The sequence below is a fragment of the Marasmius oreades genome, chromosome 2 (genome assembly GCF_018924745.1).
Source record: "Marasmius oreades isolate 03SP1 chromosome 2, whole genome shotgun sequence".
Taxonomy (NCBI): domain Eukaryota; kingdom Fungi; phylum Basidiomycota; class Agaricomycetes; order Agaricales; family Marasmiaceae; genus Marasmius; species Marasmius oreades.
In genome coordinates this window covers 807,933-835,757 of record NC_057324.1, presented here as the reverse complement: position 1 = coordinate 835,757, position 27,825 = coordinate 807,933, and the positions used below count along the sequence as shown (strand labels likewise).

Genomic DNA, 27,825 nt, shown 5'->3' with positions numbered 1-27,825 from the left:
GATTTGTATCTGCATGCCTAGTAGTAGTCGCACTCCACATGAACAAGAACTCATGGTGCGGGAACCCAAGAAAACCCAATTCGATTCCTCGCACTTCGGTGCAACATGGATTTGGTGTTCTGTAGTAAAGCGATCGTCGCATGAAATAATAATAGGAATACACTATTCGTGGTTCGTTGTTTTGTCCTCGCCTTCTCTGACGAACACTGCGTCAAGATTAAAGCGTCATAATTCGCCAGGAATCATAGCCGCTGGTGAAAAGTTAGAATTCGGGTCCTATGAAAATCCACTGGGCAGGTGAGAAACTAGCGAAGTATGCTAACGAGGGCGGATCAGGAGGCGAAGGTTGATTTGGGGGGAAAAGTATTCAAAACTCGCTCGTACACTTTATCCTTATCATTGCTGGTACGCATCACTGAGTCAAGGACATGCTTCGTAGGCAGTGATGGATTCGCGACGGAAGGGTCGCCGTTGAGTCGGTGTGTTTCTCTTGACCTCAAACATCCGAACCACATCACTCCCTTCCTCGAAATCCAGCGCCCATTCGAGCGGTAAAATGCATTTAACATTACCATCGGGCGAATCCAACGCGTTTTCAGAAACCCAGGAATATCCTGACTTCAGGAAAACCCTGACCTCGATGGTGAAGGTGTCCCACCCTACACAAGTGATGGAGTACGGCGGGCGTCGGAGAATGATATGATCCTCATCAAACGTAGGGTCCAGGAAGATATGCATCTCCTCAATAAGATCCGTCGGACTCGGCGTGACAAAGAACGTCCACTCGTGGATATTTTCAGGTGGACCATCGTCATCCGGTGAGACGATGCTGTGATGATTGCCAATATCCAAAGTGAGAGTCTGGATTACCTGATCACTTATTAACGATCCTTCGGTACGCCTCCGACTTTCGCTATGCCTTTCTCTTAAGCCTCTGGTTGTAAGCCTTAGACCGCCTCTCTCAGTGACTTGCGGAAAGTGAGAGACCGGGGCAAGGGGGACTAGATCAGTGTTAGGAACGTGATCACCATCGAATGTTGAGCCTGGCTCACTTGAGGTGCTAACTCCTGCTAATGGTTCCATCAATGAGTGCTGATCGATGAAGTGGGGAACTTGAAGAGACGGTAGCTCACTTATCTGGCGCCGAGATCGGCTTCGAGATTCAAGGACTCTTATAAGCGACAGAAGGTCGACGTTGTTGCTTATGATTGAATGTAGTGATTCATGCCAATTCGGCGTGGTCATTGTTTCATTCGCGGTGGTCACACGCCGGATGATATCCCCTGCAGTTGGTCTAGTAGAAGGTTCTTGTTTCCAACAATCCTGCACAAGGGACCACAGGTGATCTTCATCCTTCGGTAAATTCGTAGGTCGTTGATGAAATGCCAGATCTCCCCCAATACCTCGGACCAAATTGTTGGGGAGGTCGTATACCTTAATCAAAATCTGGTGAGTGGATGTGTAGTATCAACTAAAGTCAATAAATTACTGTAACAAGCAAGTAAAACTCACCCTGTGGCACAGAGATCCGTAGGAATATATATCGCTTGGCTTTGAACTCGAACTCCCAAGTAGAACCTCTGGGGCCATATACCCCAATGTACCTCCCCGATACGTCGAGGGTGGGAGCCCGAGCGTGACAACCAAGCGAGACAGACCAAAATCACAGATGCACGCTCGATAGCTTTCTGTGACGAGGATATTGAGCTGTGAATTTCACCTGAATTTGCATATGAGAATAAACAATGGCTTGAAAGACTTGCCTCTTTCAGATCGCCGTGAACAATGTCTTTGTCGTGTAGGTATTCCAGTCCTAACGCGATGTCGGATATCTACAAATAGATGTTTGAGTTTCAACAAAGTCGTGACTCAACAGTACGACTGACCAGGATATGACTGACCACCTTGTCTGGATCAGTGTTTCTTAAGAACTGAGCAAGGTTTCCGTTAACCATGTAAGGAGACACAAGGCACACATCCTCTCTGTTACCATCCAGATAATATATCCCGAGGAAAGGTAACACATTGGGATGTTTGAGCTGCCTCCAGATGATCGCTTCTCGGACATGGTCCTGCGAGTGGCTCATTCAGTTCGACTTTCTCCAAAAAGACTAAGATGCCAGACGCACATTGAGGACTTTTCCGTGATTATGATCATCTTGGCCAGCGGTGGCCTGGCTGAAGTAGGCCCTCCTGACGATTTTGACTGCACAATCAATTTGACCCGTGGCCGAGTCGCCGATTATTCCTCTCCAGACGTCACCAAATGCTCCGCAGCCGAAAGGATGCTTCCCAAGAAGCTTGATGTTTCGAATGACGAGACACTGTGGGAAGCGTCGTGAGTTCTTTGAGAGGCGGGACATGATCTTTAAGATATGAGATCGAGGAGAGGTTGGACCTGGGAGATCGGCTAGCTGAAAGTTAGGTTTGAAAATCAGGAGTTGAATATGAGTCTGAAACAACCGCTTTGCAATCACCAGTTGGAGTAAATCGAGCATGAATTGGGCTTCATCTCCTCTTGATTGGAGAAGGAGTTCCCTCTTCGTTTCGTCTTCTATGATGTTTTCGAGAGCGCTGAGTTCTTGCTGTAACCCATTACTCAGGGACTCGCGCTGGATACTGGTAGACATATAACGCGGTTGAAGGGATTGTGAAGCAAATGGGTGACAAGGGCGTCGACAATCAGTGACCAGTACTACCATCATGTTCATCATTCTGAAATGTGACAAGCAATGTAACCTAATCTAACGGAGGGGCAGGTGCATCAGCAAATTTTCGGCTGTTCTCCGCGTTCAAAAACAAAGAGACCTGCCTGCATGTATTTCTGCTTTCTGTGCACAGGATGGTTTGATGGAAAATGAGTAATCCTCCCGTTGATTCTCGCTCACGATACAGCTTGCAGCTTGTATTCTCATCTTAGGCACACAAGTTGTACTGTGTCCACAACTCCTAGGCGATCAGTTGTTGCGAAGCCAGGGAGGTCGAGAAGTTAATTTCAATGTACAGAGAAAAGCATCCAGGCTGCCTCGTGAGACGATCTCGTTGGAGTCCGCTTCAAGTTTTCGGTTGAGAATTGCTTCAACGCCGCGATCATGATGGTGCTGAAGATGGAAATAGGCGCTCAAGTTCGTGACGTCCACAGGCCAGATTGAGCAGACAGAAACCCCAAATTTACAGAACCCTCATGACTCGATTCGCATGTTTTCTCATTCTTAGATGCAGACGTCTCCCATGCAAATGACTCAGAGACTAAGTTAGCTTTAGTCCCCACTGGATGGCTTCCGCACGAGTCGACGGTGGACTCGGAATCGGTTTTGCCTGGAGTGACTGTAGATATAGGACCCCGGGAATAAAAGATAGTGCATTTTTACATGTTTCTACTGCGATGCAGAGCACTACAAAACGCTCTTTCATTCTACCTCTTCGTTTTCGTCCATCTGGCGTAAACGCGGAATGACGACGGCCGGGGTTAGAATGGTACTTATGATCCATTACAACAACCCTCGAATTGACTTTCATCTCACTCGGTCAAGAATCGTTACATGGATTTTTTGAAATATTAGGGATAAATTATTTGTGCTTCGTTGATTTGTCCTCGCCTTCTTTCCCGTACAAACCCATACATCAAGCGTTAGTCAAGCATCATCATGTATAACTTTGATTCACCAGGACCCTTAGCCGCGGGTGAAGAGGTTGCTGGGTTGGTTTGGGTTTTGGGACGAAATTCGGATTATATTTATATTCGGATCCGCGAGGCGAGTGAAGAAAGGCGGGTAGAAAGTAGCCATTTGTGGTGTATTGTTTGATTCTTGACTTCCAGCACATACGTCGTCTGGCTCCCTCCGTCAAAATTCAGTTCCCACTTGAGAGGCAAAATACATTTCGTCTCGCCTTTTGGCAAATTCAACGCGTCCTTGGAAACCCAAGAAAATCCTGATTTCAAGAAAACCTTGACCTCGATAGTGAAAGTGCCCCACCCCACACGAGTGATGGAGTATGGCGGCTCTTCGAGAATGATGTAACTCTTTCGGAACGTTGGGTGGAGTGAGATGTGCACCTCCCGGATAATGTCAGTCCGACTAGGAGAGACAAAAAACCTCCACTCGTGAACAGTATTTGAATGAATGTCTGCGGGTGAGGGTGAGACGAGATGGTGGTCGTTGCCAATGCACAAGCTAAGAGCCTGATTTCCCTCGCCACCCATTTCTTCGCTACGCTGATCCCTCTCTTCTCTTGGGTGTCTTGGGCCGTTCTTGGTGACCTTTGGCGATGGACTGACCGGTGGGTGGCACAGGAGATCAGTGTTCGGAGCGTGACCACTGCCAAACGTTGAGCCAACCGATATCTTTCTAACAAGACCGGTTAACGTTTCCGTCGATGGTAATGCTAATAAACAATTTCGTCGAATGGGAACAAACGACTGAAAAGGAATTGACTGACTTATCTGACGTGAAGATCGACATCGGGATTCGAGCGCCCTTACAAGCGATAGAAGGTCGATGTTGCGACATATGTGCGAGTACAACGATTCATCCCAGTCCGATGCAGGAACCGAGGTGGTAACACGCCGGACGATGTCACTTGTAGTTGGTCGCGTTGAAGGCTCATGTTTCCAACAATCTTGCAGAAGGGACCACAGGTGATCTTTATCATTTGGTAAGTTCACAGGTCGCGGTTGAGATGCAAGATTTTCCCCCATGACTCGGACTACATTGTTGGGGAGGTCGTACACCTTGCTTAACATCTGGTGAGCGGATCAGTATTGAATAAAGTCAACAATCAAGCTCAAGCGCGACTCACCCTATGGCACAGAGACCCGTAGGAATATACATCGCTTTGCTTCGAGCTCAAACTCCCAAATAGAACCTCTGGGGCCATATAGCCCAATGTACCTCCCCGATACGTCGAGGGCGGGAGCCCGAGAGTGACACCTAAGTGTGATAGACCAAAATCACAGATGCACGCTCGATAGCTTTCCGTAACGAGGATATTGAGCTGTGAATTTCACCTGAATTTGCATATGAGAATGGACAATGACTTGAAAGACTTACCTCTTTCAGGTCGCCGTGAACAATGTCCTTGTCGTGTAAGTATTCCAATCCTAAAGCGATGTCAGATATCTACAAATAAATGTTTGAGTTTCAACAACCAAACTCAAGGCTAACAGTATGACTGACCAGGATATGACTGTGCACCTTGTCTGGATCGGTTTTTCTCAGGAACTGAGCAAGGTTTCCGTTAACCATGTAGGGAGATACAAGGCACACGTCCTCTCTGTTACCATCCAGATAATATATCCCGAGGAAAGGTAGCACATTGGGATGTTTGAGCTGCCTCCAAATGATCGCTTCTCGGACATGGTCCTGCGAGTGGTTCATTCAGTTCGACTTTCTCCAAACAGACCAAAAGGCAGGACCCACATTGAGAACTGTTTCGTAATTGTGATCATCTTGACCAGTGGCAGCCTGGCTGAAGTAAGCCCTCCTGACGATTTTGACTGCACAATCAATTTGACCCGTGGCTGAGTCGCCGATTATTCCTCTCCAGACGTCGCCAAATGCTCCGCAGCCAAAAGGATGCTTCCCAAGAAGCTTGATGTTTCGAATGACGAGACACTGTGGGAAGCGTCGTGAGTTCTTTGAGAGGCGAGACATGATCTTTAAGATATGAGATCGAGGAGAGGTTGGACCTGGGAGATCGGCTAGCTGAAAGTCAGGTTTGAAAATCAGGAGTTGAATATGAGTCTGAAACAACCACTTTACAATCACCAGTTGGAGTAAATCGAGCATGAATTGAGCTTCATCTCCTCTTGGTTGGAGAAGGAGTTCCCTCTTTGTTTGGTCTTCTATAATGTTTTCGAGAGTGCTGAGCTCTTGCTGTAACTTATCACTCAGCGACTCGCGCTGAAAACCTGTAGACATGAACGTGGTTGAGGGAGTGTGAAGTAATATGGGTGACGAGCCGGGCGTCGTCACCATTTCTGCCCCTCGACCATCATGCGTCAGTGACCAGTACTACCATCATGTTCATCTTCCTGAAATGTGACAAGCAATGTAACCTAATCTGACGGAGGGCAGGTGCATCAGCAGATTGACTTCGGCTTTATCCTCCGCGTTAAAGGCATAGAGACTGCCTGCATGTATTTCTGCTTTCTGTGTACTAGGGCGGTTTGAGGGAGTCTCGCCCACGATACCGGAGCGAACGCACATACATTTATACTGTATGTCCATAACACCTAGGCGACAACTCTTGAACTTGAGGCGCCAACTGACCGTTGTCGCGAACCCAGGGAGATCGAGACGTAAAATAGAAATGTACGAGGTGTCCGGCGGACCAAGTGGAATCGCCAATCGTTTAGGGGAACCCATGCAAGTCAAGATGCGTAGGGAGTTGAAATATACAGTAATAGTAGACGGGATTAATCTTGAGGTTACAAATCTGTAAGGAAACAAAAAGATACAACTGATTAGGGTAGATGATGGTGATGGTGATGATGGAAAGAATACACGAGCTTTCCTGAACAACGAACCCGTCTGGTGGTGACAGGCGAGAATAGACTACTTGTCCCGAAGAAACTTATTCATAAAGCCACAGATGGAAGGATCGGGAGGTGTCCAGGATAAACCATAATCTAGAATGGGACATCAGAGTGGTGATTCTTCACAGACAATCTCCCACCTTGCTTCAAACGTGACTGGCATGCTCGTTCACCAATGTCTGCGCCGGATCTCCCAGTAGCAACTCGGAAACGATGAGAAGGCGAATGACTACCTCGCAATCAAGTGCCTTTTGTAGGAGGCCCATAGCAGTGGGTCGACGGCTGTTGATTAGCGAGCATGGCTTGATGCTGCGTTACCTGAGGAAGAATCTACATAGACGCGCACTCGGAAGGTGAGGCCGCATCTACTAATTGGCACCGGAAGATGAATCGAGTGAACGCCATGCACGACGAAGGTTTGCTTGGAGGTGTTGGGCCGGTACAGCGGTATGCAGGTGACTGGCCACCGCCGAAAGGGGCGTTGGTGAATGGTTAGGAAATGGAGAGGTACAACGTGCAAGTAATTTGAAGCGATAGCTGTTCGATGAACGTTTTGACCAGGTCAGACTGAGAAATTGTAATTCGCTGCACGGAGGTGGAGTAACTGTGAGCTAGACTAGCTAGTTGGCGGAACAGAATTGCCAGCATCACGTGGTGTCAATTTTTCATTCGATTTCTAATTCTCATTCAACTTGAACGTTGACCTCAACTTTTCTTCTCTTCCTTTGGTTACCGGACCTGCACTATCGGCACCATTCCTCGACGGTGCGTCTGGGTCAATCGCAGTTTGGATGCTTAAAAGTACAGCAAAACGGTTAGAGACGGTTCTCCTGATATCTCGACAGTCATTACCTCGTCCAGCTCGACTATATTCCACTCCTTCGAAACGCGCAGATGCACCCGCGCTCGCCACCCAGCATGCTCCTCTACCCAACCAATACTCTCCCAATCCCGAATTAGAAGGCTTTCTACAAGTCCCACCCAGGTTCACCTTTCTTCCTACACCCCGACCTGAATCAGCCGTGAATTCTAACCTCTGGTTCACCAACTCTGCAATTCAGGATCAGCTCGCGATCATAAACGCGTGTCTACACAATTCCTATGACGTTCCAAGAGCAAAAAGCATCTTCGACCGGCTCAGATGTCAACCAGGGTCCAGTGCTTTTCTAGAACCTCGAATGTACGATGCCTTCTTAGAGGCATACGTGAATGTTGCGTCCAAAGATTCAGAAGACAATAAGGAGTATTGGTTAGAGAATGTCTGGGATCTCTATGAGGCGTTGGAAACTGAACGGGAACGGGTCGTACCGACGGATGCTACCTACGCGATAATGGTTATAGCGTGGCTCAGGTAATATTCTTTGCGCTTTTGCCTACTTCATTACTCAACAGGCTTCAGATTCGGTCCCGAATCAGTAAACCACTTTTCGAAACTCTCATTAATCTCCCCCGAACGTCTGCTCGCCCGTATCAATGAGCGCAAAATGTCACTGGAAGCCATCGTCGCGAATCGCGCCTTTTCCTCGTCAGAAGAGGCCGCTGCTGCTATAAAGTGCCTTTCTAAAGCAGCAGTAGATTCCAACATGTCCAATCTTGTTACTCAGCTTGCACAGGCAGAAGTCATTGGTACACATACTCCCGACGTTCTGGATGATGTACCTGAGGCTATACCCGTTCTCAAGGCAAAGGTGATCCAATCTTATACCATGTGTACTCGAATTTATTCTAAAGTGTCTCTTTAACGACATCTAGAAGCAGGAAAGTGGTACAGACCAACACGCAGAACCGGAGTACGAGGTCCCTTTCAACCTAGCCAACCTTCGAAGGCATCTCGCCGAAGTTTCACTAGCAAGGCGTGTCCTTCCTGAAGATGTCGTGTCTCGACAAAAGATGCTTGAAGAAAGTGTCTACGATACCGCAGTGGAACGGCTACAGCACGAGGCCACTGTATTAGAAGACCTAGGCTTGGACAACAACTCTCTACGCCAACCAGACTTGCGTCGATGGATGTGGGAATGGCATGCGAAGTTAAAAGTTCGCCTCGCGGAGGAGATACGGAATATAGACGAAGCAGAGAAGAAGACTTTTACAAAGCTCAAGGGCGATAGCTCCAACGCCCTCCTTTCGCCCTACCTTTCTCTAGTCAACCCTGAGCGCCTCTCGCTGATCACGATCTTGGAGATCATGCGACTGCAAGGGTCTGGTGGAATCTCGGAGGGTATGAAGACGACGCGCGCATTGATAACGGTTGGGAAGGCTGTGGAAAACGAGTACAAGGGTCAAATGTGCCGGAAGAACAATATAACTCTTCCTGCGATGGGGAAACCTACGGAGTCAGGTTATTTCTCGAACTTGGGCTATAGTCACCTTTTGGAGCGACGACTGGTGGCAGCGAGACATATGCAAGACGGCGAAGCCTGGACAACTTCATGGACCCAGGCAGTGAGAGCAAAAATCGGTGGTATTTTGGTTGAATGTCTTATGGACGTGGCTACCGTGACGAGAACCGCAGTTCACAAAGGGGAGACGATGTACGTCAACTTTTAGTCCTCCTTGAGTATGGCTTTTATGGACACCTTTACAGCTCAGAAGTTCAACCCGCATTCCATCACTGTTACGTCCACAATCGTGGACAGAAGCTCGGTGTAATTCGTCTCAACCCTGTAGTGTCGGAGCGTTTTTCAAAGGACAGTCTGAAAGACACGCTTCATCCTCGCCATTTACCTATGCTGGTCAAACCAAAACCTTGGCTCTCCCCCAGCGAGGGCGGATACCTTTTCAATAAAGGTCTGTGATTACCTTCACTTCTTACGTTCCACGTGTTCAACATTCCTCTGTAGTCTCTGCGATGCGTTACAAGGACTCTATAGAACAACAGTCGTATTTGAAGCATGCCTCTGAGCTGGGCAACGTCGAACTCGTATACGCTGGACTCGATGTTCTCGGAAATACGCCGTGGAAGATCAACAGAAAGGTTTTCGACGTCGTGTTGCAAGTGTGGAACTCTGGTAACGGACTTGGGAAGCTGCCTGCGGCAACAATCGAAGACCCTGAGCCAGAGGCTCCTACAGATGCCAATCCTAAAAGCCGAGTTGTCTACTTGGCTAGGATGAAGCAGTGGAATCAGGACAGGGCATCGAATCATTCAGACCGGTGTAGTGTTAACTACAAGATTGAGATTGCAAGGACCGTAAGCGAAATGGTTTCTTAAATCCTGTGCTCTCTCACTCATCTATCTTTTCAAGTTCCTGGGTGACACGATTTATTTCCCTCACAATGTCGACTTCCGTGGCCGTGCTTACCCCGTTCCACCCCATCTCAACCATATCGGAAACGATTTGAGCCGTGGACTGCTCACATTTGCAGAGGGAAAGCCTCTTGGTGCCCGTGGTCTTCGGTGGCTCAAGATCCATTTGGCGAACCTGTACGGCTATGATAAGGCGAACTTCGATGAACGTGTACAGTTCGTTGACGAGAAACTAGAACAGGTGTTTGAAAGCGCCACGCAACCTCTCGACGTGAGTTATTGCTTTCCTTTCTCTGAGAATATATAACTAATCTGCGTCGGTAGGGTGAAAGATGGTGGATTCAGGCTGATGATCCGTGGCAATGCCTCAGTACATGTATGGAGTTGCATGCCGCTCTGACTTCCGAGAATCCGGAGGAATACGTTTCGTGTATACCCGTCCATCAGGACGGTACCTGTAATGGTCTTCAGCACTATGCTGCCCTGGGTGGTGACTCTCGCGGTGCAGAACAAGTGAACTTGGCCGCAGGTGATAGGCCCTCTGATGTGTACACCTATGTGGGGAGAATGGCCGAACAGATCATTGCTGAGGATGTCAAGAAGGGTGAGAAGTATGCTGTGATGCTTTCAGGAAAGATCACCCGAAAAATTGTGAAGCAAACAGTGAGTGAATATCTTGTTCTGACCTATATCTCGCTTTCGCTGGCAATCTAACGATCGTTGTTGACGTGTAGGTCATGACAACGGTGTACGGTGTTACGTTTATTGGAGCTCGTGAACAAATCGAGAAACAGTTGAAACTGACAAAGCAGTTCCCGCCGGAGGAAGTTTGGTTGGCTGCAGCCTATCTCGCAAAAGTGGTGAGTAACGCGTAATCCGATAAAGGTCTCACCGTCAATAATGACCATATTTTTAGGTGCTCAGTTGTATCGGAGACTTGTTTACTGGCGCAAAAGACATTCAAAATTGGCTCAATGCCACCGCAAGGATAATCTCTAAGAGTATATCAGCCGAACGCATACCTGAAGCATTGAACGAGATCCGGAGCAAGAGCAAAAGAAAGGCCAAGGCCAACACCGCCGATCTCATTACACTTGATTTTCTCAAGCGTGAACAGATGACTCCTGTTGTGTGGACCACACCACTTGGGTTGCCTATCGTTCAGCCTTACAGGAAAACGAAGAAGAAGCAGATTATGACCAAGATGCAAACCGTATACATTTCCGACCCGAACTCCCCCGCTGAAGGTATGTATTCATGACTTGAGTTGCGGTCTTATTACTGATTACAATGGCCTCAGTCAACGCGTCGAAACAGGCATCCGCGTTTCCACCCAACTTCATTCACAGCCTGGATGCCACTCACATGATGCTCACTGCTCTGGAATGTCAGGTTGGTCGTCATTTTGATCGATCAAAGCTCCATGCTGATTTCTCGCATCAGACCCGCGGTATGACTTTTGCAGCGGTACATGACTCTTACTGGACCCACGCTTCGACCATCGACGAAATGTCGACCATCATTCGAGACACTTTCATCGCTTTGCATTCATCTGAAGTTCTTACTAAGTTGAGTGAGGAGGTTGGTCGTATTTCTTTTGCGGGATAGGTTACCTGTTTCTGACAAGCGGAAATGTAGTTCAAGCAGCGGTATAAGGATTACAAAGTCCCACTTATCCACCTCCGTAGCCCAACTCTCATCAAGGTTCTCAAGAATTGGGGAGTCAAAATCAAAGTAACTCGGGAACAGGCTAAAACGTTGGATTTCCTCGCATCTGTTATCGAAATCTCAGAAGACTCTTCATCGGTGGAGGAAACGCAGGGTACTGAAGATTTGAAAGAGATTTTGAAGACCCAGCAGGAGCAGAAGTTGGCGGAGGCGGAGGAAAAGGAATCTCGACAAAAGGACGTGGAGGAGGATTACGACCAAGGCTTTGAAGACGAGGAAAGTGATGAGGAGCCTCGGACTTTGGCCTCTAAGTCGAAAAAGGCCGAGGAAGAGAAAGCTGCGATTGAAATGTTTGGCAAGTTTGTGAATCTCACAGACCTGATTCCGCCGTTACCCAAGAAGGGAGATTTCAAAGTGGAGGCAATCAAAGCCTCGCAGTATTTCTTTTCATAATCTCCTCCTGGTCTGCATTCCACTTTTGTCTTTTTTCTGTGTATGCTCAAATGCTTTCACGTTCTCTGTCCCTCCGTCATCCATCATCATCTTTCAGTTATTATCGGAATATTACAATCTCGCATACTTTTAGCACTGTCAGGAGAAAGGTCTATTTCTATACTTCTTTGGTGGACGAGAACGTAGAACCATTCCCATTCACGGCCTCCGAACTCGCTAGGATAACAAAGAACTCTCGAGACGGAATTCGAACCGTACTGAAATTATTTTAGACCTTCATCTAATAAATAGATACGATACAATCTGAACCAAACTATAACAATATCTGTTCACCTACAAGATGCTTTCACAGTCTTTGATGACATGATCTTCAGGGGGAAAGCAGGAGGTCAAAATCTGAGAATAGGATTCAGTTAGGTCCCAAAGATTTTAACGCTTTCATCTTCCTCGTAATGGGTCTCGCCAATTTAGCTTTGAACCACTGAGGGAACCTGTTCACGGAGCGTGAGGACATACCACTGAAATGCACTGATGCGCTTTTCAAGAATGACCAAGGCAGAGTCGACGGAATCGGAGTACCGATGGCCCAACGATAGTGTCTATCCTGCCAGTGCAATCCCAGAGCTTCCAATTGCGTAAAAGTACATCATTGCCATTAGCTTCGACGAACTAAACTCCAGCTGGAGAGAAAGCAGCCGCATTTCCCATTTGTATTCGCAGCACACGGCATTCAGCGATCGGGCCTTTACCGTTTCCTTTACCTTCACACCACCATGAAATATCGTTCGGTCCGTACTTGTCGTTGCTGCTTCACTGAAGCCACTGCCAGCTGTCGATATTTTGTTTTCCGCATGAATATAATTTTAATCACAGCAAAGATAAACATAAAATGCGAACAGAAGCGCAAATGAGACCGAAAATGAAACAAAAGACTGTACGTGGCGTACAATGCATGTGTATAAATGAGGGTATGGTACGTATCTGCAAACGTATACGAAGATTTGATCCCAACAACCTCCAAACGAATGACCATTTCATTCTGGTTTGACACGCCATACGACTGCTGCCGCAGCGACGCTTAACACGAGAACCCCCACCGCCGTCTGAACGTTAATGTTGTTTACTGACATTGAACCCTGCACATACACGGATGAGTGCCGTTCAAAAATGAACAAATCCATAAGACCAACCAAATGTGCATGAATTTTGGAGTTCAAAAGTTCTTGGTCATCTTCTTGACCTTGAATCCTTGAAGGCCTGTCAACAGCTGTCGTATCCCGGGCAAATATCAGGGACTCGGGGGTTATCAAAGGGCCGTTCTCCTCTATCCCTCCTTGCCTGGCTGCGAAAGACCCTGGTGGCACAAGTATTTTGTCCTCGCTGACCACGACAGCATGCTCGTCGACTGCTAACGTTTCTTCCGTGTCGTCCGTGTCGGCGCCTCTAGAAGAACTCCTCCGTACCCCCCTGACTTTTCGTCTACCTGAAGATCCAGAGCGCGAACGTTTTCTACTTGGCCGCCCACTCCAGCTTGATGAGGAATTATATTCATGGTCGCTCGAAACACTTCTAGGGCTGGGAGGCGTCACAAGGCCGCCACCGCGATACTTGAGTGCTTCACCATTAACAAAAGCGCCTGTTGATAAAGCTGCGGAAGACCTGGCCAAGAATGTCGCTCTCTCCTTTTCCCTGCTTTCTCGGTCCTGGATGATCTCCTTTTCCATCTTGTCAATCCTTTCCAGTCCATCGTCAACCTCTCGAACCTTTCTTTCCCACTCACCCGTCATCTTACTTTCCCATTCTTCTCTTGCTCTACCCAGCCTTTGCCTCTCTTGCGACCATTCCTCACGGACTGAGCTCCATTGACCCTCTACATGACTTTTCCATTCCATAATCATCGAGGTTAGCGAAGCGGTTTGCGCCGTCTCCGATGGTTCCTCTTTGCGTGCAGGGGTCTCATTGACCGAGGGTGGCGTTGTTTCAGGTTCGACAGCGGTATCGGATTCCTCTACCTTCGAAATCGGGGGATCTTCCACCTTCTGTTGCTGCTTCAACCCATTTCTAACAACCTCTTCCAAGCCCTCCACCTTCAATTCCAATCCTCTTATCACCTCCCGTGCCTCTTGATGCTCTTTCTGTAGGCCTTTCGACCACTCCATCGCACTTTCGAGTTGGGAGGTAAAGGATGCGACCCGCACGCTAAGCTCCTCAATGACAGCGGAGGAATTGTGAGGAGAACGTTCGGTGAGGGTCTTGGAACGAGTTCTGGTCTCAGGATGATGATGGCCATTAATTTTGACATGCATCCCAAGCCTTGTAGGTTCCGGAGTCCTGGGTCGACCGAGCTCCTCCCTACGTCGACGACGTTCTTCCTCCTCCTCTTCCTCCTGCTCCTGCTCTCGCATGTGGGAACTCGAAGTTTCCAAATCCAGCTCATCGACACGAGGTCTTTGACTGAGTGACGAGGCCTCCTCCTCATCTTGATCCTCATCCACCATCGCGGACTCCTCGTCTTCTTCCTCGACGCGTTCAAGCTCATGGGGCACTATGGTGGCAATACTCTGGCGGTCGTCAATGTCATCATCGTCATGTTCCTCGAACTCCCTGTGAACTTCTTCGGTAGCATGTGACTCTGTCGAATGTGGTAATCGAGATTGGGGTGACGATGGAGGTGGGTGTGAAGACCATTCGCGCTCCCCCCTCTGCAGAGAATTCATCATATCCCTCAGCATGCTGACATCATTTCTGATCGTCTCTTGTTCCTTGAGAGCACCCTCTAGAACCCGAATACGGTCTACATGGGCCGCTAATGATGTCTGGGTTTCTTGCAGCTGGGCTTGTAATTCGGTGATGAGGTTACTTGGAGGTGAATGTGGCGAGAAAGACGTTGAAGTTGAAGTGTCGGCTTTGTTCATCAGAAGCGATTCCGGAGGAGGAGACGTAGATGACGGAGCTTGATGATCTTGTATGGGTGGAGGTAAAGGCGCCTCATCAGAAGGATTTTGAGAACGAACTGGAGGAAGAGTATGGGGATTAGGTGGAGGATTTTGGGGCTGGAATAACGCATCAGTGAGTAAGAACTAAGACTCGATGATACGAGGTATATCCATACCATATTACCGGCACCAAGTGTATCGTGTATGTCGTTCATTGCACTCGTCAGAGTATGCAGTTCAGCACCCGTTTCTCTACTTTTCTGCAACTCGCCTTGAAGCCGGGTGAGAATATGGTCGAACGTGAGTCCGCTTTTCCCTGGTGGCCGCATACTGCCACCCATGCCACCCATACCCTGTTGGGATATCCCCGGCCGACGCGGGGGTGGCTGCTGTTGCTGCGCTGAGCCCGCAGAGAAATTGAAGGCAGAGCCGGGACTCGGAATCTGCTGTTGCTGCTGCTGTTGCTGTTGTTGCTGTTGGAGTGAACCGTGTTGCATCTGGTGTTGCTCCGCACGAGCAGCCATTTGCATATCCTGGTCGCTGAGGATGCATAGTACTCGTGCAGCCACCTTATGATGGATGATCGTTTTGTTGTCCTCACCGACGATGTCTATGCCGAATTCGACAATGTCGTCCGACTTGAGTTCGTAAGGGTCGGACTCGAGACCTTCCGGGCTGAGCCGTTCACCATTTATGAACGTTCCATTCGAGCTCTTCACGTCCTTGATGAAAATCTTTCCACCCTCCTCCCAAACCTCCGCGTGCTGCCTGCTGAGTACCTTCGAGTCGAAATATCCGTTTCGTTCACCGGGTGTCGTTTTCGCATTCGTTTGCCTTCCTATCTTGACTCTCTGGTTATGGAGCAGAGAAATGTGTTTTGGAACGAATGAGTCATTAAGAGGATAGAGATAGAGTGCGGGATACCCAGTCGGTGCTGGCATTGGGGGAGGGAGCGATGAGAGAATTCTTGAAGCAACAAACGGTCACACATCGTGACAGCTCCGGGTCTCATGACCCTATTTTGTGGTTTACATTTTAAGTAAATTACAATCATTTCCCTTCCATCATATTCACGACCTCATCACGACCTCTTCATGGCAGATCTCCCAAATCTTCTCCTTGCTTCACTCAATCCGACGACTAGGAAGCAGGCAGAACAGAATCTGAACGCGTTGAGCGAGCAACCAGGCTTTCTTCCGCATCTCCTACAACTTGTCCTGGATCAATCTGCAGATCGCGCCGTTCGTCTTTCAGCAAGTGTTTACCTCAAAAATCTCGTCAAACTGCGGTGGGAGGAGGATGTTCAACCGATCTCAGAGCAGGATAAAATGGCCCTAAGAGGTCAGCTAGTGCCCGCGATGCTCGCGCTCTCCAGCCCTGCAGACAAGTCTATACGCGCTCAAATGGCAGAATCAGTGGCCCTCGTCGCTGAGCTCGACTTCCCTGTAAAGTGGCCAGACTTGATTGATGTGCGTTCTCATATTCCTTGTTCTCGATACCACGTCTCAACCTTAGCTTTAGCAACTAGTGGCATCGCTGAATACAACGAATTCCAACACTATTCTCGGCGTTCTCCATACTGCCCATTCTATATTTCAACCGTGGCGCGCTCATGTTCGTTCCGATCAGCTATTCACAGAAATCAACCTCGTTTTCGAAAAGCTTATGTCACCTTTCCTCAACCTATTCAGACAAGTCGCAACGACACTCGTCAAAAACCCAAATTTTGCGTCCACTCCCAAAGAGGAGAAAGCTATTCTCACTCAATGCATGATTTTGCTCGTGGAGATATATCACGACTTTACATGTCAGGATATTCCGCCCGCGATAGAAGACTCTCACAATGAATTTTTCGCAGGAACTGGGTGGTTCCCTATGTTCCTGGAGTGGGATCCTGACGAGCTTCGAACCGATCCCGACGAATTGACCCCATCGTTACCTTCGCAACTCAAAAAAGCTCTTTTGGAGGTGGTGGAGGTACGTATCCATTTCGACCAACGTTATAATTTCATTAATTAACGCCGATCGCCAGCTATTTGTCAAACTTTACCCTGAGCAACTGCAGTCTTCCGCTGCCATCCCGACACTTGTGCAATCTGTCTGGTCTTTAATACGGTCCGACAAAGTAGAGAACGTCTCTGATGATCCCCTTGTCTCACAATCCTTGCGTTTCCTCTCAACTGCAATTCGCTCCGGTCATTACACCCAACTCTTTACAACTCCAGAGACGATATCGACCTTGGTCGAAGGCGTAGTCATACCTAATGTGCGTAATTCCCAGAAACCGTCCATGTTTCGTGTCCCATGACGCGACATTTTCAGGTCTACCTGAGGCAGCACGAATTAGAGCAGTTTGAGGACGATCCATTAGAATTCATACGGCTGGACCTGTCTCTCGGCGTCGTGGGAGGCGGTGCTGCTGGCATGGGTGTTTCCAACGACGGTGTTACTCGTCGTCAAGCCGCTGCCGACGTTGTAAAGGCTTTGGTCGGCACTGGCGACGGTGAAGGCGAGAAGATTACCACGGAAGTGGTCGGGAAATGGATTGGTAAAGGATTGGACGGTTACAAAACTGCCGGGCAAGGACAGGACAGCGAGGGCTGGAAGCACAAGGATAGCGCTATCTATTTACTCACTGCTCTCGCGACAAGAGGTGGAACCAGCCAGCATGGTGTCACCTCTACGAACGCACTCGTGGACGTCGTCAAATTTTTCTCGGATCATGTATTCCAGGATCTCCAGGTGGAGAACTCTGGATCTGTGCACCCGATTCTGCAAGTCGATGCAATTAGGTTCTTATATACGTTCAGAAATCAGGTAAGAGTCCATAGCGCTATGTTCTTTGGCGTACTGAATTGGTCCCTTCCGCAGTTGACAAAATCCCAACTTCTCGGTGTTCTTCCACTACTCGCGCGGCACTTGGAATCCGACAACTATGTCACATATACATATGCGGCGATTGCAATTGAACGGGTATTGGCCATTCGGGGTTCAGGTACTGGACAAAGTCAAATGCTGTGAGTCGAGTTTCTCGGTTTTCATGTTACGCGACCGACTCTTTTGGTCAGGTTCACATACTCCGATATACACGATTTCGCCTCTGGTCTTATCAATGCACTTCTTTCCAAGATTGAAGGGTCAGCGACGCCAGAAAAGGCGGCAGAAAATGATCATCTCATGAAATGTATGCATTTTCACTCAGCCCGACCCTATACGTGACAGTTGTCTCTCACAGGCATCATGCGCATTATCGTCACCGCCCGTCAGACCCTGACCCCCGGATACGAACCTTTGCTCAATAGACTGGTAGCAATCGTCGCGGTTATCTCAAGGAACCCGAGCAATCCCAAATTCGATCAATATATTTTCGAAAGCATTTCCGCTTTAATGAGGTAAATTAGACCTTCGTACGTCAGTTCTATAAACTTACCGTGATCTAGATTTGTAGTGAACAGATCGAACAACACGCTGAATGTTTTCGAGCAGCAGCTGTTTGGGCAATTTACCAATATCCTTCAAAACGATATCGAACGTAAGTGTTCTCAATTCATAACCGACCGACGTTCACCTAATACTTCGTTAGAGTACATTCCCTACACATTCCAAATCCTTGCACAGATGCTATCACTCCACGATGTGAACACCATCCCCGGTCCATATGAATCATTGTTATCTTTCCTTCTCAGACCATCTGTCTGGGCTCAAAAGGGAAGTATTCCCGGTCTAGTCAGATTGCTCAAGGCGTATCTGAGGAGAGATGTCAAAAAAATGGTAGCGAATGGACAGCTGGCAAGTATTCTTGGATTGGTACAACAGAGACTGATACCATCCAAAATTAACGATGTCTGGGGCATCGAATTGCTGATGGCTGTTGTGACTTACGTAGATCCGTGAGCCGATCAGTTCTCATTTCTCATCTTTTTTTTCTCTGACCTCAACTTTAGAAATGATTTGAACCAGTTCTTCCGACCGATCCTCATGACATTGCTTACAAGGATGCATACGAGTAAAACAGATAACTTCGTCTATCTGTTCTCCAAATTCTTGCTGTACACCATGGCATTGAACGTGGAAGGTCTTGGTCCGGACTATGTTATCAGTGGAGTTGAAGGAATTCAATCTGGGTGTGACTTTTTTCTGACCCTTTTCTTGAAACGTTTCCTGACCATACGCTCTCAGACTCTGGTTGCAAATTGTTAATAACTTTGTTATAACTCAGTTCGACAAAATTACTCCAAAGGATAAGAAACTAGCCGAGGTGGGGATGGTAAGGATGTTATTTAGGAGTGAGAGCTTCCTCCAATCGCCGTCTGTACAGGCATGGTACGTTCTTTCTCATCTACGTCAGGGCTATTTGTTTTTACATGTAAAAACACAGGCCAATAGCATTCACATCCCTCATTAAGCTCTTTGGACCGGTAAATAACTTGAAGGATGTTAAGTCATCCGGACCAAGCGGCGACGACGACGACGCCTTTGTAGCAATGACCGCTATTGATGAAGAGGAACAGAGTGCTGGTTATCAAGCTGCATATTCGAGACTGGCGGCAGCAGAATCTTCGGAGACGGACCCTCTCTCGTATGTGACCGACACTCAGAAGTTTCTGGGGGAGGAAATGGTGAGGTTTTCAAAGTCGGATGGTGGGGTCAGGCTGAAGACGCTGTTGGCACAAGTGGATCCAAATGTCGCAGGGCCTGTCGTGCAGAGCCTCGCAGGTGCCGGGTATTCGATATAAAAAGTATACACCCCAAGTACTTCATAATCTCAATCAAGCGGCAAGACAAAGCGGCTTTCTGATTGGCTGCTTACCGCCTACACGTGCTTACTCAACGCCGAACAAGTCATGATTAGCTATCTTAGTTCGCCAGCCCTTTTTAGTAAAAGGCACAACGCATCGGTCCGATAAGCATAATGTCCGACAACGCCTACACCTGTAACCTCCGATAACGGCCACGGACATCTCATTATTAGGGTGTCCTCCATCGACCCGAGGACTGACGGGTGTCATGTAGAGCGTATTCCGGGGCTCAATGAATGGATGTTTTGGTTCTACAATCATCAAGTACTGCATGACTAGTACTAGACTACTTGTACCACGTTAAACTGGAGAAACAAAAAAAGTACTGCATGACGCATCTAGTGTAGCTGGGATGTAGCTCCTCAGATTTGAGGCGCAGTCTCAAATTGCTTTGCGAGCCATTGTGGGCTATCCTGAGAGGCTTACAAAATCCTAGGGAATAATTTATGTAAAAGGATTTTCCGCCGAGGAGGTAAGCAAGGATTAGCCGAGACCTTGGAATCCGAGTCGGCGACATAAATGCAAGACAAATGACGCTTGTCGATGATGAGTAAGAAGCTTGCTGATCAGACATCGAATGTAACTTGGGCCACGGTACGGACTTATAAAAGCCAGCCTTCTGCTACTCCTTCCAACACAGATCCTCCTCTACCTGCACCTGCCCTGTCAACAATGTCGATCCCAGTGCACGAATCCCAACAACGCCAAGAGCACCAAGAGTCCAGCGACATTGACTCCGACGCCAGGTCTTCCATATTCAACTTTGACGACGATGAGGACGAGCGTGACCGCGTCGAGCCTTCCTCTTCCTCCTTCGATAAATCGTCCATCGCTCATCTCATCTCCACCCACGGCTCCTCTTCTTCCACCGCTTGGCTCGAGTTCTCTCGCTACAAAATATGGCAAGCACCCGCCTCTTTCCTCGCCGAGAACCCCTCTGCTACCTTCCTCCCCATCCAAGGCTACATGCAACACAAACATTACATCTTTGCATGGGGTAACCCTATCGTCTCCGACGTTTCCCTTCTCGGTCCCACTGCCAAGGCCTTTGCGTCGTGGGCAGTAGACGAACAAAAAGCGAAACCCGTTTGGTGTTGTGCCGATCTCGCTCTCGAGACCGTTTTAGCCAACAACGATAAAGAACGTGGTCTCGGATGGTCTACGGTCGAGTGTATCCACGAGGAAGTACTCGATCCAGATCATATCCTGGAATTGACGAACGCGAAGGGGAAGGAGGGCGTCGGTGCAGTCAAGGATTTGAAAAAGAACCTTCGGAGAGCAGAGAGAGCTGGCGTTTCAGTTGAGGAAACGACAGAAAATTGGTCGCAGCATGACAGACAGGAGGTGGAAGATGGTTTACTTGAGTGGCGAAAGAGTAAAGGTCTGAAAGGTGTCCAATTGGCCTCTGTAAGTTGGCTTCTTTCTACAGTTCAGGTCAGATGACTTACCATGTACCCTGCAGACCACTGGACTTCCATGGATAGATGAACAGCACCGTCGATATTTGGTCGCTCGCCACGAGGGTCACATCGTCGGGATTTTGATCCTCACTCCCATTCACGGGCCGTACCAGCCTCCTGCCTCCGAGGTATCATCCGTACCTGCTCCAGCCCCAGCCCCAACCACATCTCCGCTCAAACAGAAACGAAAATTCTTCCTTCGGCACCACAAGTCCTCTCCAGAGACATCTCCCGAACGAGAGTCTTCCCAATCCACCTCTTCGTCGGATTCTGAATCACCCATTCAATCACCCATATTCTCTTCTCATAGTCTCTCCTCATCTTCCTCCTCCCTCGACACTGATTTCTCTCTCCATATGGAGTCCAAGTCCGCTTCCACCTCGCCCTACTACCTCATCAAAAATGCCATCTCTTTCCCTTCCGCACCCCGAGGCACGTCTGAACTCCTCATCCACACCTCGCTTGAGCTCCTTCAAAAAGCATCGCCTTCACGACCTCCCAAAGTCACCTTTGGTATAACAGCATCTGACACCCTTCATCCGAAAGCCAACCTCTCGGGATGGAAGATTGCTGGGCTGTCGAAGGTGTATTCGAAGGTAGCCGGTACGGCCGGATTACTGAAACGAGGCGATTTCAGAGCCAAGTTTGATTCTGGAAGGGTGCCGATGTATGTTTGTTATTCTACTGCAGACGGCGGATTTGGGATTGAGGGTGTCAAGGCGTTGTTGAAGGTGTTGAAAAAGTGATCGCTATCACTTCCCCTGTTCGTTGCGTGCCTATACCATATATCATTATTTTGATGTTTCTTTTTGTGTATGATGTATAATCGATATCTTACCTGATTGTAAATATTATGTGTCATCCCTTCCTTCGATACCATATTTGATTCTCCGTTTTGTTCTGTTGCAAAACAAAAGCATTTCGATTTTCGGGAGGCGGAAATAATATGTTCTTGTTGACCTAATATGAAATAGAGAAATCGAGTGAGAATGTCGGAAACTGTCGATGCGAGGAAGAAATTACCGAAGAAGAGATGGATAATTAGGCAGAGAAATTAACAAGATGTCATAGTTATCGATATATTGATCACTGGCAATCCTACTGTCGTCGCCTTGTCCGTTACATGCACGCGCATATGCCATACTCAATGATACTCTCGCAACCAATTTTGACACCTTTTGAGCACTAAGAGTAATCGTGGTAGCGCTTGGCGTTACGAGGAAAGAGTCGAACATAGCTTCCCCGGGAGCGGAGGTGATAGTCTAAGTTTTCCACAAAACTCTGTCGGAGATACAATATCCATGTTTGAATCTATAAGAAACCAGACGCTGGTCGGGATGCAGATACTCATACGCAAAGGCTCCATGTCGCAAGTAAACATGCCTTGTCACACCAATAGGTAAAGCGGTCGCGTTCGGTCTGAAAGCAAGTGGGAAGCTACAAGAACGCAATATAGAAAACAACTCTTCCCTGCAGATAAAGAAACGTCATTGTGAGGTTATCCTCAGAGTCTTAGTGAGGCTTACCGATGCCAGGCATCCCACAGACGATTAAAACACTTTGGGCACTGGACGAGGTGGGCCAACCCGGGTCGGCATCGGTATTTATTTGCTGGTCTTCACCTTCATCTTCGTCCTCCGGTAGAGGCCAACAAGACTCCTCCCGAGTAAACTTTGTTTTGAGGTCCTTCCGTCCGTCGAACCAGCGTTTTGCATCGGATAGAGCGGCTTTATATTCAGAAGTGACCAACAGGTGATCTTCATGTCCAACAGTGTGTGGAAGGAGAAGTTTGAGGGATTTATAAGGTTCAGAGCCAACGACATCCTCGAAAATGGCGTTACGGTCCTTATTTTTTCCAAGCTACTTCATGAAGATTGCGGTAATTTGAGTCATCGCTCTCGTAGTCCCGATTGGCGAAATTGTCGAGCTTATGGAAGAATCTTGAGTCAGGCCCCATGAATAGGTGGATGATAAGGAAAGGTCTTGAGCTTCCGTCCTCGTGTTCAAAGGTATGAATTTGTTCACCGTGTAACGGTAGGAGTATGAGGGCAGTTCGAGACCTACATACTGAACGAGTCCAACTTTAGTTCCAATATTATGCTCCTGTTCCATGCATATTAGTGTCGTCACTCTGATACCATAGTTTTCCGTTTCGTTCTGTGTTACTTGTCTTACTTAACGTTTTCTCTCCCAATCACCACTGGATTTTGCGTTGCTATTGTCCTTTCCCTAGTCCTGAGAACGAGGGATTTTGATGGTCGAGAAGTCGGTTCATAAGATATAATGACGGCGAGTTGGCTAACGAAAAGTCACTGCCAGTTACTGCCGTGACATCACACTACTTTTTTCCTCCACTAGTAACTACGATGGCAGCGTAAGTCCAATAAACTGCACATTCACGAATAAAGGCTCTAATAACTCATCAGAATAAAAACTTCTTGGGCAGACGACGTTGACGAGCTCGGTGAGCCCTGTGAAGAAAATCTTGCAAATTCGGCACTCAAGGATACGGCCTAGATCAACAAAAAACCGAATCGGTCGATGAGAATGGCATTCGGACTGTCGTTGAGTTCACCGTGAATGACGCTGGCAAAAAGGTTAAAGTACGTCCCGTCCTAACTCTGCAGATTAGGACTCCTCTGATTACCATGTACAATGCAGATCACCCGTAAATTCAAAAGAACTTTGCAAAAGTCCGTCGTCGACCATCAAGTCGCAGAGAGGGCAAAATGGGCAAAGTTCGGTGCTGAGAAAGGGAAACCCCGCGGTCCTGATACAGCTACAACGACTGTCGGAGAAAATGTGACCCTCGTGCTTACCGCAGGAAACAACGTGAGAGTAGTTTGTAATTTTGGGGATCCGTTTCTGAATCTTCTGTCAATCAGGTTCATGAACAAGAGCAAGTAGAGAAGAAGCCTGTCAAGACAACGACTGGAAAGGTGGTCTGTCGGTTATGTCAAGGAGAACATTTTACTGCGAAATGTCCCTACAAAGGAAGGCTCACTACTGGGGATGGTACGTCAAATCAAGTTCAATCGATGCCCTGTTCTGATCCCCATCGTTATGGGTAGAACTCGCTCGCGACGAGGACACAATGCCGCCGCCTGAAACTGACGCTGCTCCCGCTCCGTCAACGTCAACCGGAAAATATGTTCCTCCATCCATGCGTGGTGGGCCACGCCAGGGAGAGTCTATGCGTACAGGAAACAGAGACGACCTCCCTACTCTCCGCGTTACCAATATCTCAGAAGACACGCAGGAAAGCGACCTGAGGGAACTCTTTGGCATGTTTGGTCGTGTGGCAAGGGTTTACGTTGGACGAGATAGAGATACCGGTGCTGGTAAAGGCTTTGCCTTCGTCAGTTTCGAAGAACGATCGGTGGCTCAGAAGGCGATGGAGAAAGTCAATGGAAAAGGTTATGACAACTTAATTTTGAGCGTACAGTGGAGTCGTACGTCGTTTCAATTCCGGCTCAGAACAATCTCTCATGCCTTATTCCCCAGAACCTCGGCCAGAGCCGAAGTAGACTCTCAACGCAAGTTATCCGCCACACTCGTTACATTGTACTGCTCACGGCATTTGACTGTGCAGAATCTCTGCTTGTGTTAGTATATCTAAGAGTAGGAATACATCCAAAACCTATATAATTCATGACCTTCCCGGACACGCCTGCCTGAGCCACTAGAACAATCTCATGCCATCTTGCAATAAAAATGCGCACCGTCCGTTCTTCCCATCCGGCATCCCATCATCAATAGTCAGACCAGGATAGTCGAGCGACGCGACCAACTCCTGATTACCGTCGCCAGTGAATTGAGGCCATGTCCATCCACCTTCAAGAGCCTTCAAAGTACTCTCATATGCGGGACCTCGAGCCCTAAGATACTCTTTATCTGGATTCGGGTTCCCAGATCTAGCGAAAGCACCCCACATGTCTTGTACCAGCGCGGTATAATGAATATCCTCCTTAACTCGTACTGGATGTGAATAAATATGATAGGTGCCGAAGACTGGATACAGGTCGGCGGAATGGCAGACGTAGTATGGTTGGGGCTTTCCAACGGGGAAGGTGCATAAATTGAACGGATTCAAGAACGGCAGCCCATAACCACGCCTCATGATATAGACATACCTAGATCATAGAAAAGAAGACCTAGTCAATCAACCAGTGGCGATAAGGGACACAGCACCACTGTCAAACTTACAAGGACGGGAATACTTCAGATTTCACTGCTGCAGTGATCATCTCCTCAGCAGGGCAGGTCAGAATTAAGTTGCCGAATGCATTGTTAGTAGCATTATCTACGACAAAGTCGTCGTGAGTAAGAGTCAAAACACACGACGAAGAACACATACATGGGGTGAATTCGTCGTTAGTCTTCCATAAACCGGAATCATGCATTTTTTGCGCAACATCCGGTCCAACGACTTTTGAGATCGCTAGTTGGAAGTCCTTTTCATCGGGGTTGAGGTCAATCGGGAACGCCCCTAGGGCCCTGGACAACTAACACAATCAGTTATAAAGAAAACTGTTCACTACGGAACGTAGACGTACGATTGACCTTCATCGGGCACAAAACCTATCAAGAATGGGACACTGTTAATACTACCAGCACCTTCACTAATCTGATGCGTTGGAGAGTCGAAGATGAAAACATCGTCTTTCACGGATGGCCAGAATGCTAGAGGTTTACGCGATGCCTTGATGAGGTTGTCCGCTGGAATCCCTTGGAGACACTCCAATCTTTCGACAGCTGTTCCATTGCAAAATTGAGAAGTCAATGGACCTGCGATATATGACTATCAATTACACTTGCAGAGAAAACCTCAGTGCTCAAGCACTCACCTCCCATATAGGCAGCCTGTTCTGGGGTGGCAAAAGTACCGGCTCCCCCTGACTGAGAAATGGCTCTATGGAAAAGTCCCTTTGCTTTGGGGCTTCTCAGCAGGTCAATTACCGACCAGCCTCCTGCTGATTGACCAGAGATCGTCACTCTGTTCGGATCACCACCAAAAGCGGCGATATTATCCTTCACCCACTGCAAAGCAGTAATCTTATCTGACAACGCGTAGTTTCCGGTAATGACATCGTCGTTGAGGGCCAAGAAGCCAAATACGTCGAGCCGGTAGTTAATTGTTACTACCACGGTGTCTGTGCGGGACGCCAAAGGACCACCATCGAACGTAAGGTCGGAACCAAGACCATATGTGTTGCCACCTCCATGAATCCAAAAGAGAACTGGCTTCAATTTGGGCGATTCTTCGTTGCGTGACTCTGACGGTATGTGAGGGGTGTAAACATTCAAATATAAACTGTGTTGGATTCAATCAATCAATCAAATGTCAGGGGGAAAAAACGGTGAAAACTTCCGCTTACCAGTCTTCGCTTATGCCCCAAGGATTCACACCTAAATTGTTATTCTCGAAGTACCCAAATTGAAGGCAACCTGGTTTGACTTTCACCGCCAGTTAGTGGGTAGAAAAAAGAGATTGAGCGCCGACTTACGCGCTGTAGCATCGACGCGGTCCCCGTGCCAAGGTTGGCTGTACTTGAAACGTAGTGGACCAGTGGGAGCCTGTGCATATGGGATTCCCATGAAACGAAAAGCCAGATGGTCGCGTGTCCTGCGGTGGTGGAATCAGCCCATTGGAAATCGGGCGAGACGGAAAGGTTGGTGACTGAACGTACCCTGTAAACACAGTGCCCTTCGAGGCGACATCGACCTTCGGTGCGTCAGAGAAATCGGTATCCACCGAGGTAGTGTGGGGAGCGGAGTTGGTGCAAAGGAATGGCAGTGTCGCGTCCGAACTTGGAATATCAACACAAAAGTCGCGTTTTTGCAGAGGTTTTATTGCACATGTCCTCCCGCTGGATGCGGCCCAATACTGCTCGCTTTCGTCTACTTCTCCCATGAACTGAAAATATGAGAAACGCGCTGAGATTCTGGGGAGCCGGTAATTCATGAAACGTGCTGTTGGTGAAGAGTTTCAAACACATACTCTGCTAGATTTTTGACATCAAACAACGTCTCATTATGTTCCTTGCATATCGTCTTTGCTTCTGCGCCAGTGACCGGTTCGTGAAAAAACAAAGCGCTGGAATGATCGCCAAAATGCTGCCAAAAGGCCGGGTCAGTAAAAAACATCGATACAAGGTATGGCACTTACCTCCCAGTCAGCATCGTTCTCGAACAATAACGATACGGATCGTGCAGGAGGACATGTTGTCGAGACGTTCCACTTGCCTAAGAGAAAGGTGGAGAAGGCAACAGCGTAACCACCCAGTGCATCGCCAAACATTTTAGACGGAAGCAGAAATGTCAACGGTGGGAATCTATGGTATACATAGATACAGGTCGTAATACATGAAACATAGGAATCTGAGTTACCCGAGGTCGAGATTCCCATGACAGGGCTGAGGGAAGCCGAAGGGAGGTGCTTCAAGACACGGGCCGCTTGACTGCCTTGAAGCTTAAAGGCTAAGCGTCAAGATTGGACTGAGTATCTTCGTTTTTGCCTCTGACTTGATTTTGAGATTTGCGACTAGTTTACTAAAAAAAGATTCACATCTAACATAAGTTTAGTTGAGCAATGCGGTTATGACAGATTAATTCTGACGCTTACATTTTCGGTTCAGAGAAACGATAGTAAAGACAGTAATGAGTAGAGGAAGAAAGTCAGAAAGGGATTTTAAGTCCCATTCAGATACAAACGAACGTCTTT

General features: G+C 48.0%; 8 protein-coding genes across 10 annotated transcripts; 4 read left to right on the top strand and 4 right to left on the bottom strand.

Annotated features, from left to right (window-relative positions):
* Positions 1 to 119: 119 nt before the first annotated feature.
* E1B28_003849 (uncharacterized protein) lies at positions 120 to 3,091 on the bottom strand. Its single transcript, XM_043148286.1, has 9 exons — positions 2,813 to 3,091; positions 2,478 to 2,744; positions 2,130 to 2,414; positions 1,887 to 2,072; positions 1,764 to 1,832; positions 1,513 to 1,707; positions 1,134 to 1,446; positions 1,053 to 1,070; positions 120 to 1,001 (listed from the first exon to the last, which is right to left on the bottom strand). The coding sequence occupies exons 1-9, from the start codon at positions 2,816 to 2,818 to the stop codon at positions 421 to 423; spliced, it is 1,920 nt and encodes a 639-aa protein (XP_043012878.1). The 5' UTR covers positions 2,819 to 3,091; the 3' UTR covers positions 120 to 420.
* Positions 3,092 to 3,462: 371 nt separating this feature from the next.
* E1B28_003848 (uncharacterized protein) lies at positions 3,463 to 7,174 on the bottom strand. Of its 3 annotated transcripts, none has more exons than XM_043148284.1 (9): positions 6,679 to 7,174; positions 6,212 to 6,631; positions 5,763 to 6,159; positions 5,421 to 5,705; positions 5,178 to 5,363; positions 5,052 to 5,120; positions 4,801 to 4,995; positions 4,441 to 4,744; positions 3,463 to 4,386 (listed from the first exon to the last, which is right to left on the bottom strand). In XM_043148284.1, the coding sequence occupies exons 3-9, from the start codon at positions 5,976 to 5,978 to the stop codon at positions 3,737 to 3,739; spliced, it is 1,905 nt and encodes a 634-aa protein (XP_043012876.1). In that variant the 5' UTR covers positions 5,979 to 6,159; positions 6,212 to 6,631; positions 6,679 to 7,174; the 3' UTR covers positions 3,463 to 3,736. The 3 variants fall into 3 exon arrangements, with proteins under 3 accessions (XP_043012876.1, XP_043012875.1, XP_043012877.1); XM_043148283.1 differs by lacking the exons at positions 6,212 to 6,631; positions 6,679 to 7,174 and having other exon boundaries at positions 3,463 to 3,832; positions 3,892 to 4,386; positions 5,769 to 5,911; positions 5,976 to 6,159; XM_043148285.1 differs by having other exon boundaries at positions 3,463 to 4,744; positions 5,421 to 5,701; positions 5,758 to 6,159; positions 6,212 to 6,864.
* A 38-nt stretch (positions 7,175 to 7,212) lies between these two features.
* E1B28_003847 (uncharacterized protein) lies at positions 7,213 to 12,240 on the top strand. Its single transcript, XM_043148282.1, has 12 exons — positions 7,213 to 7,889; positions 7,938 to 8,226; positions 8,291 to 9,069; positions 9,123 to 9,325; positions 9,379 to 9,728; positions 9,784 to 10,056; positions 10,110 to 10,448; positions 10,520 to 10,645; positions 10,702 to 11,032; positions 11,086 to 11,177; positions 11,229 to 11,366; positions 11,424 to 12,240. The coding sequence occupies exons 1-12, from the start codon at positions 7,330 to 7,332 to the stop codon at positions 11,904 to 11,906; spliced, it is 3,963 nt and encodes a 1,320-aa protein (XP_043012874.1). The 5' UTR covers positions 7,213 to 7,329; the 3' UTR covers positions 11,907 to 12,240.
* Positions 12,241 to 12,710: 470 nt separating this feature from the next.
* E1B28_003846 (uncharacterized protein) lies at positions 12,711 to 15,816 on the bottom strand. Its single transcript, XM_043148281.1, has 3 exons — positions 15,019 to 15,816; positions 13,097 to 14,959; positions 12,711 to 13,042 (listed from the first exon to the last, which is right to left on the bottom strand). Exons 1-3 carry the CDS (start codon positions 15,781 to 15,783, stop codon positions 12,941 to 12,943), a joined length of 2,730 nt encoding a protein of 909 aa, XP_043012873.1. The 5' UTR covers positions 15,784 to 15,816; the 3' UTR covers positions 12,711 to 12,940.
* Positions 15,817 to 15,872: 56 nt separating this feature from the next.
* E1B28_003845 (uncharacterized protein) lies at positions 15,873 to 19,769 on the top strand. Its single transcript, XM_043148280.1, has 12 exons — positions 15,873 to 16,311; positions 16,364 to 16,819; positions 16,875 to 17,108; positions 17,165 to 17,659; positions 17,714 to 17,859; positions 17,911 to 18,026; positions 18,078 to 18,234; positions 18,283 to 18,374; positions 18,426 to 18,732; positions 18,787 to 18,966; positions 19,022 to 19,165; positions 19,221 to 19,769. Exons 1-12 carry the CDS (start codon positions 15,937 to 15,939, stop codon positions 19,576 to 19,578), a joined length of 3,060 nt encoding a protein of 1,019 aa, XP_043012872.1. The 5' UTR covers positions 15,873 to 15,936; the 3' UTR covers positions 19,579 to 19,769.
* A 166-nt stretch (positions 19,770 to 19,935) lies between these two features.
* Positions 19,936 to 21,993, top strand: E1B28_003844 (uncharacterized protein). The gene is made up of 2 exons (XM_043148279.1): positions 19,936 to 21,048; positions 21,104 to 21,993. The coding sequence occupies exons 1-2, from the start codon at positions 20,185 to 20,187 to the stop codon at positions 21,845 to 21,847; spliced, it is 1,608 nt and encodes a 535-aa protein (XP_043012871.1). The 5' UTR covers positions 19,936 to 20,184; the 3' UTR covers positions 21,848 to 21,993.
* Positions 21,994 to 23,243: 1,250 nt separating this feature from the next.
* On the top strand, positions 23,244 to 24,763 carry E1B28_003843 (uncharacterized protein). Its single transcript, XM_043148278.1, has 8 exons — positions 23,244 to 23,358; positions 23,421 to 23,475; positions 23,528 to 23,565; positions 23,619 to 23,704; positions 23,763 to 23,933; positions 23,987 to 24,116; positions 24,173 to 24,553; positions 24,606 to 24,763. Exons 2-8 carry the CDS (start codon positions 23,468 to 23,470, stop codon positions 24,626 to 24,628), a joined length of 837 nt encoding a protein of 278 aa, XP_043012870.1. The 5' UTR covers positions 23,244 to 23,358; positions 23,421 to 23,467; the 3' UTR covers positions 24,629 to 24,763.
* A 20-nt stretch (positions 24,764 to 24,783) lies between these two features.
* On the bottom strand, positions 24,784 to 27,510 carry E1B28_003842 (uncharacterized protein; the record flags this gene model as incomplete). The annotated part of the gene is made up of 10 exons (XM_043148277.1): positions 24,784 to 25,234; positions 25,308 to 25,404; positions 25,459 to 25,598; positions 25,658 to 25,889; positions 25,949 to 26,415; positions 26,480 to 26,558; positions 26,609 to 26,727; positions 26,792 to 27,046; positions 27,103 to 27,218; positions 27,271 to 27,510. 10 exons carry the CDS (start codon positions 27,508 to 27,510, stop codon positions 24,784 to 24,786), a joined length of 2,196 nt encoding a protein of 731 aa, XP_043012869.1.
* Between the last annotated feature and the right edge of the window lie 315 nt (positions 27,511 to 27,825).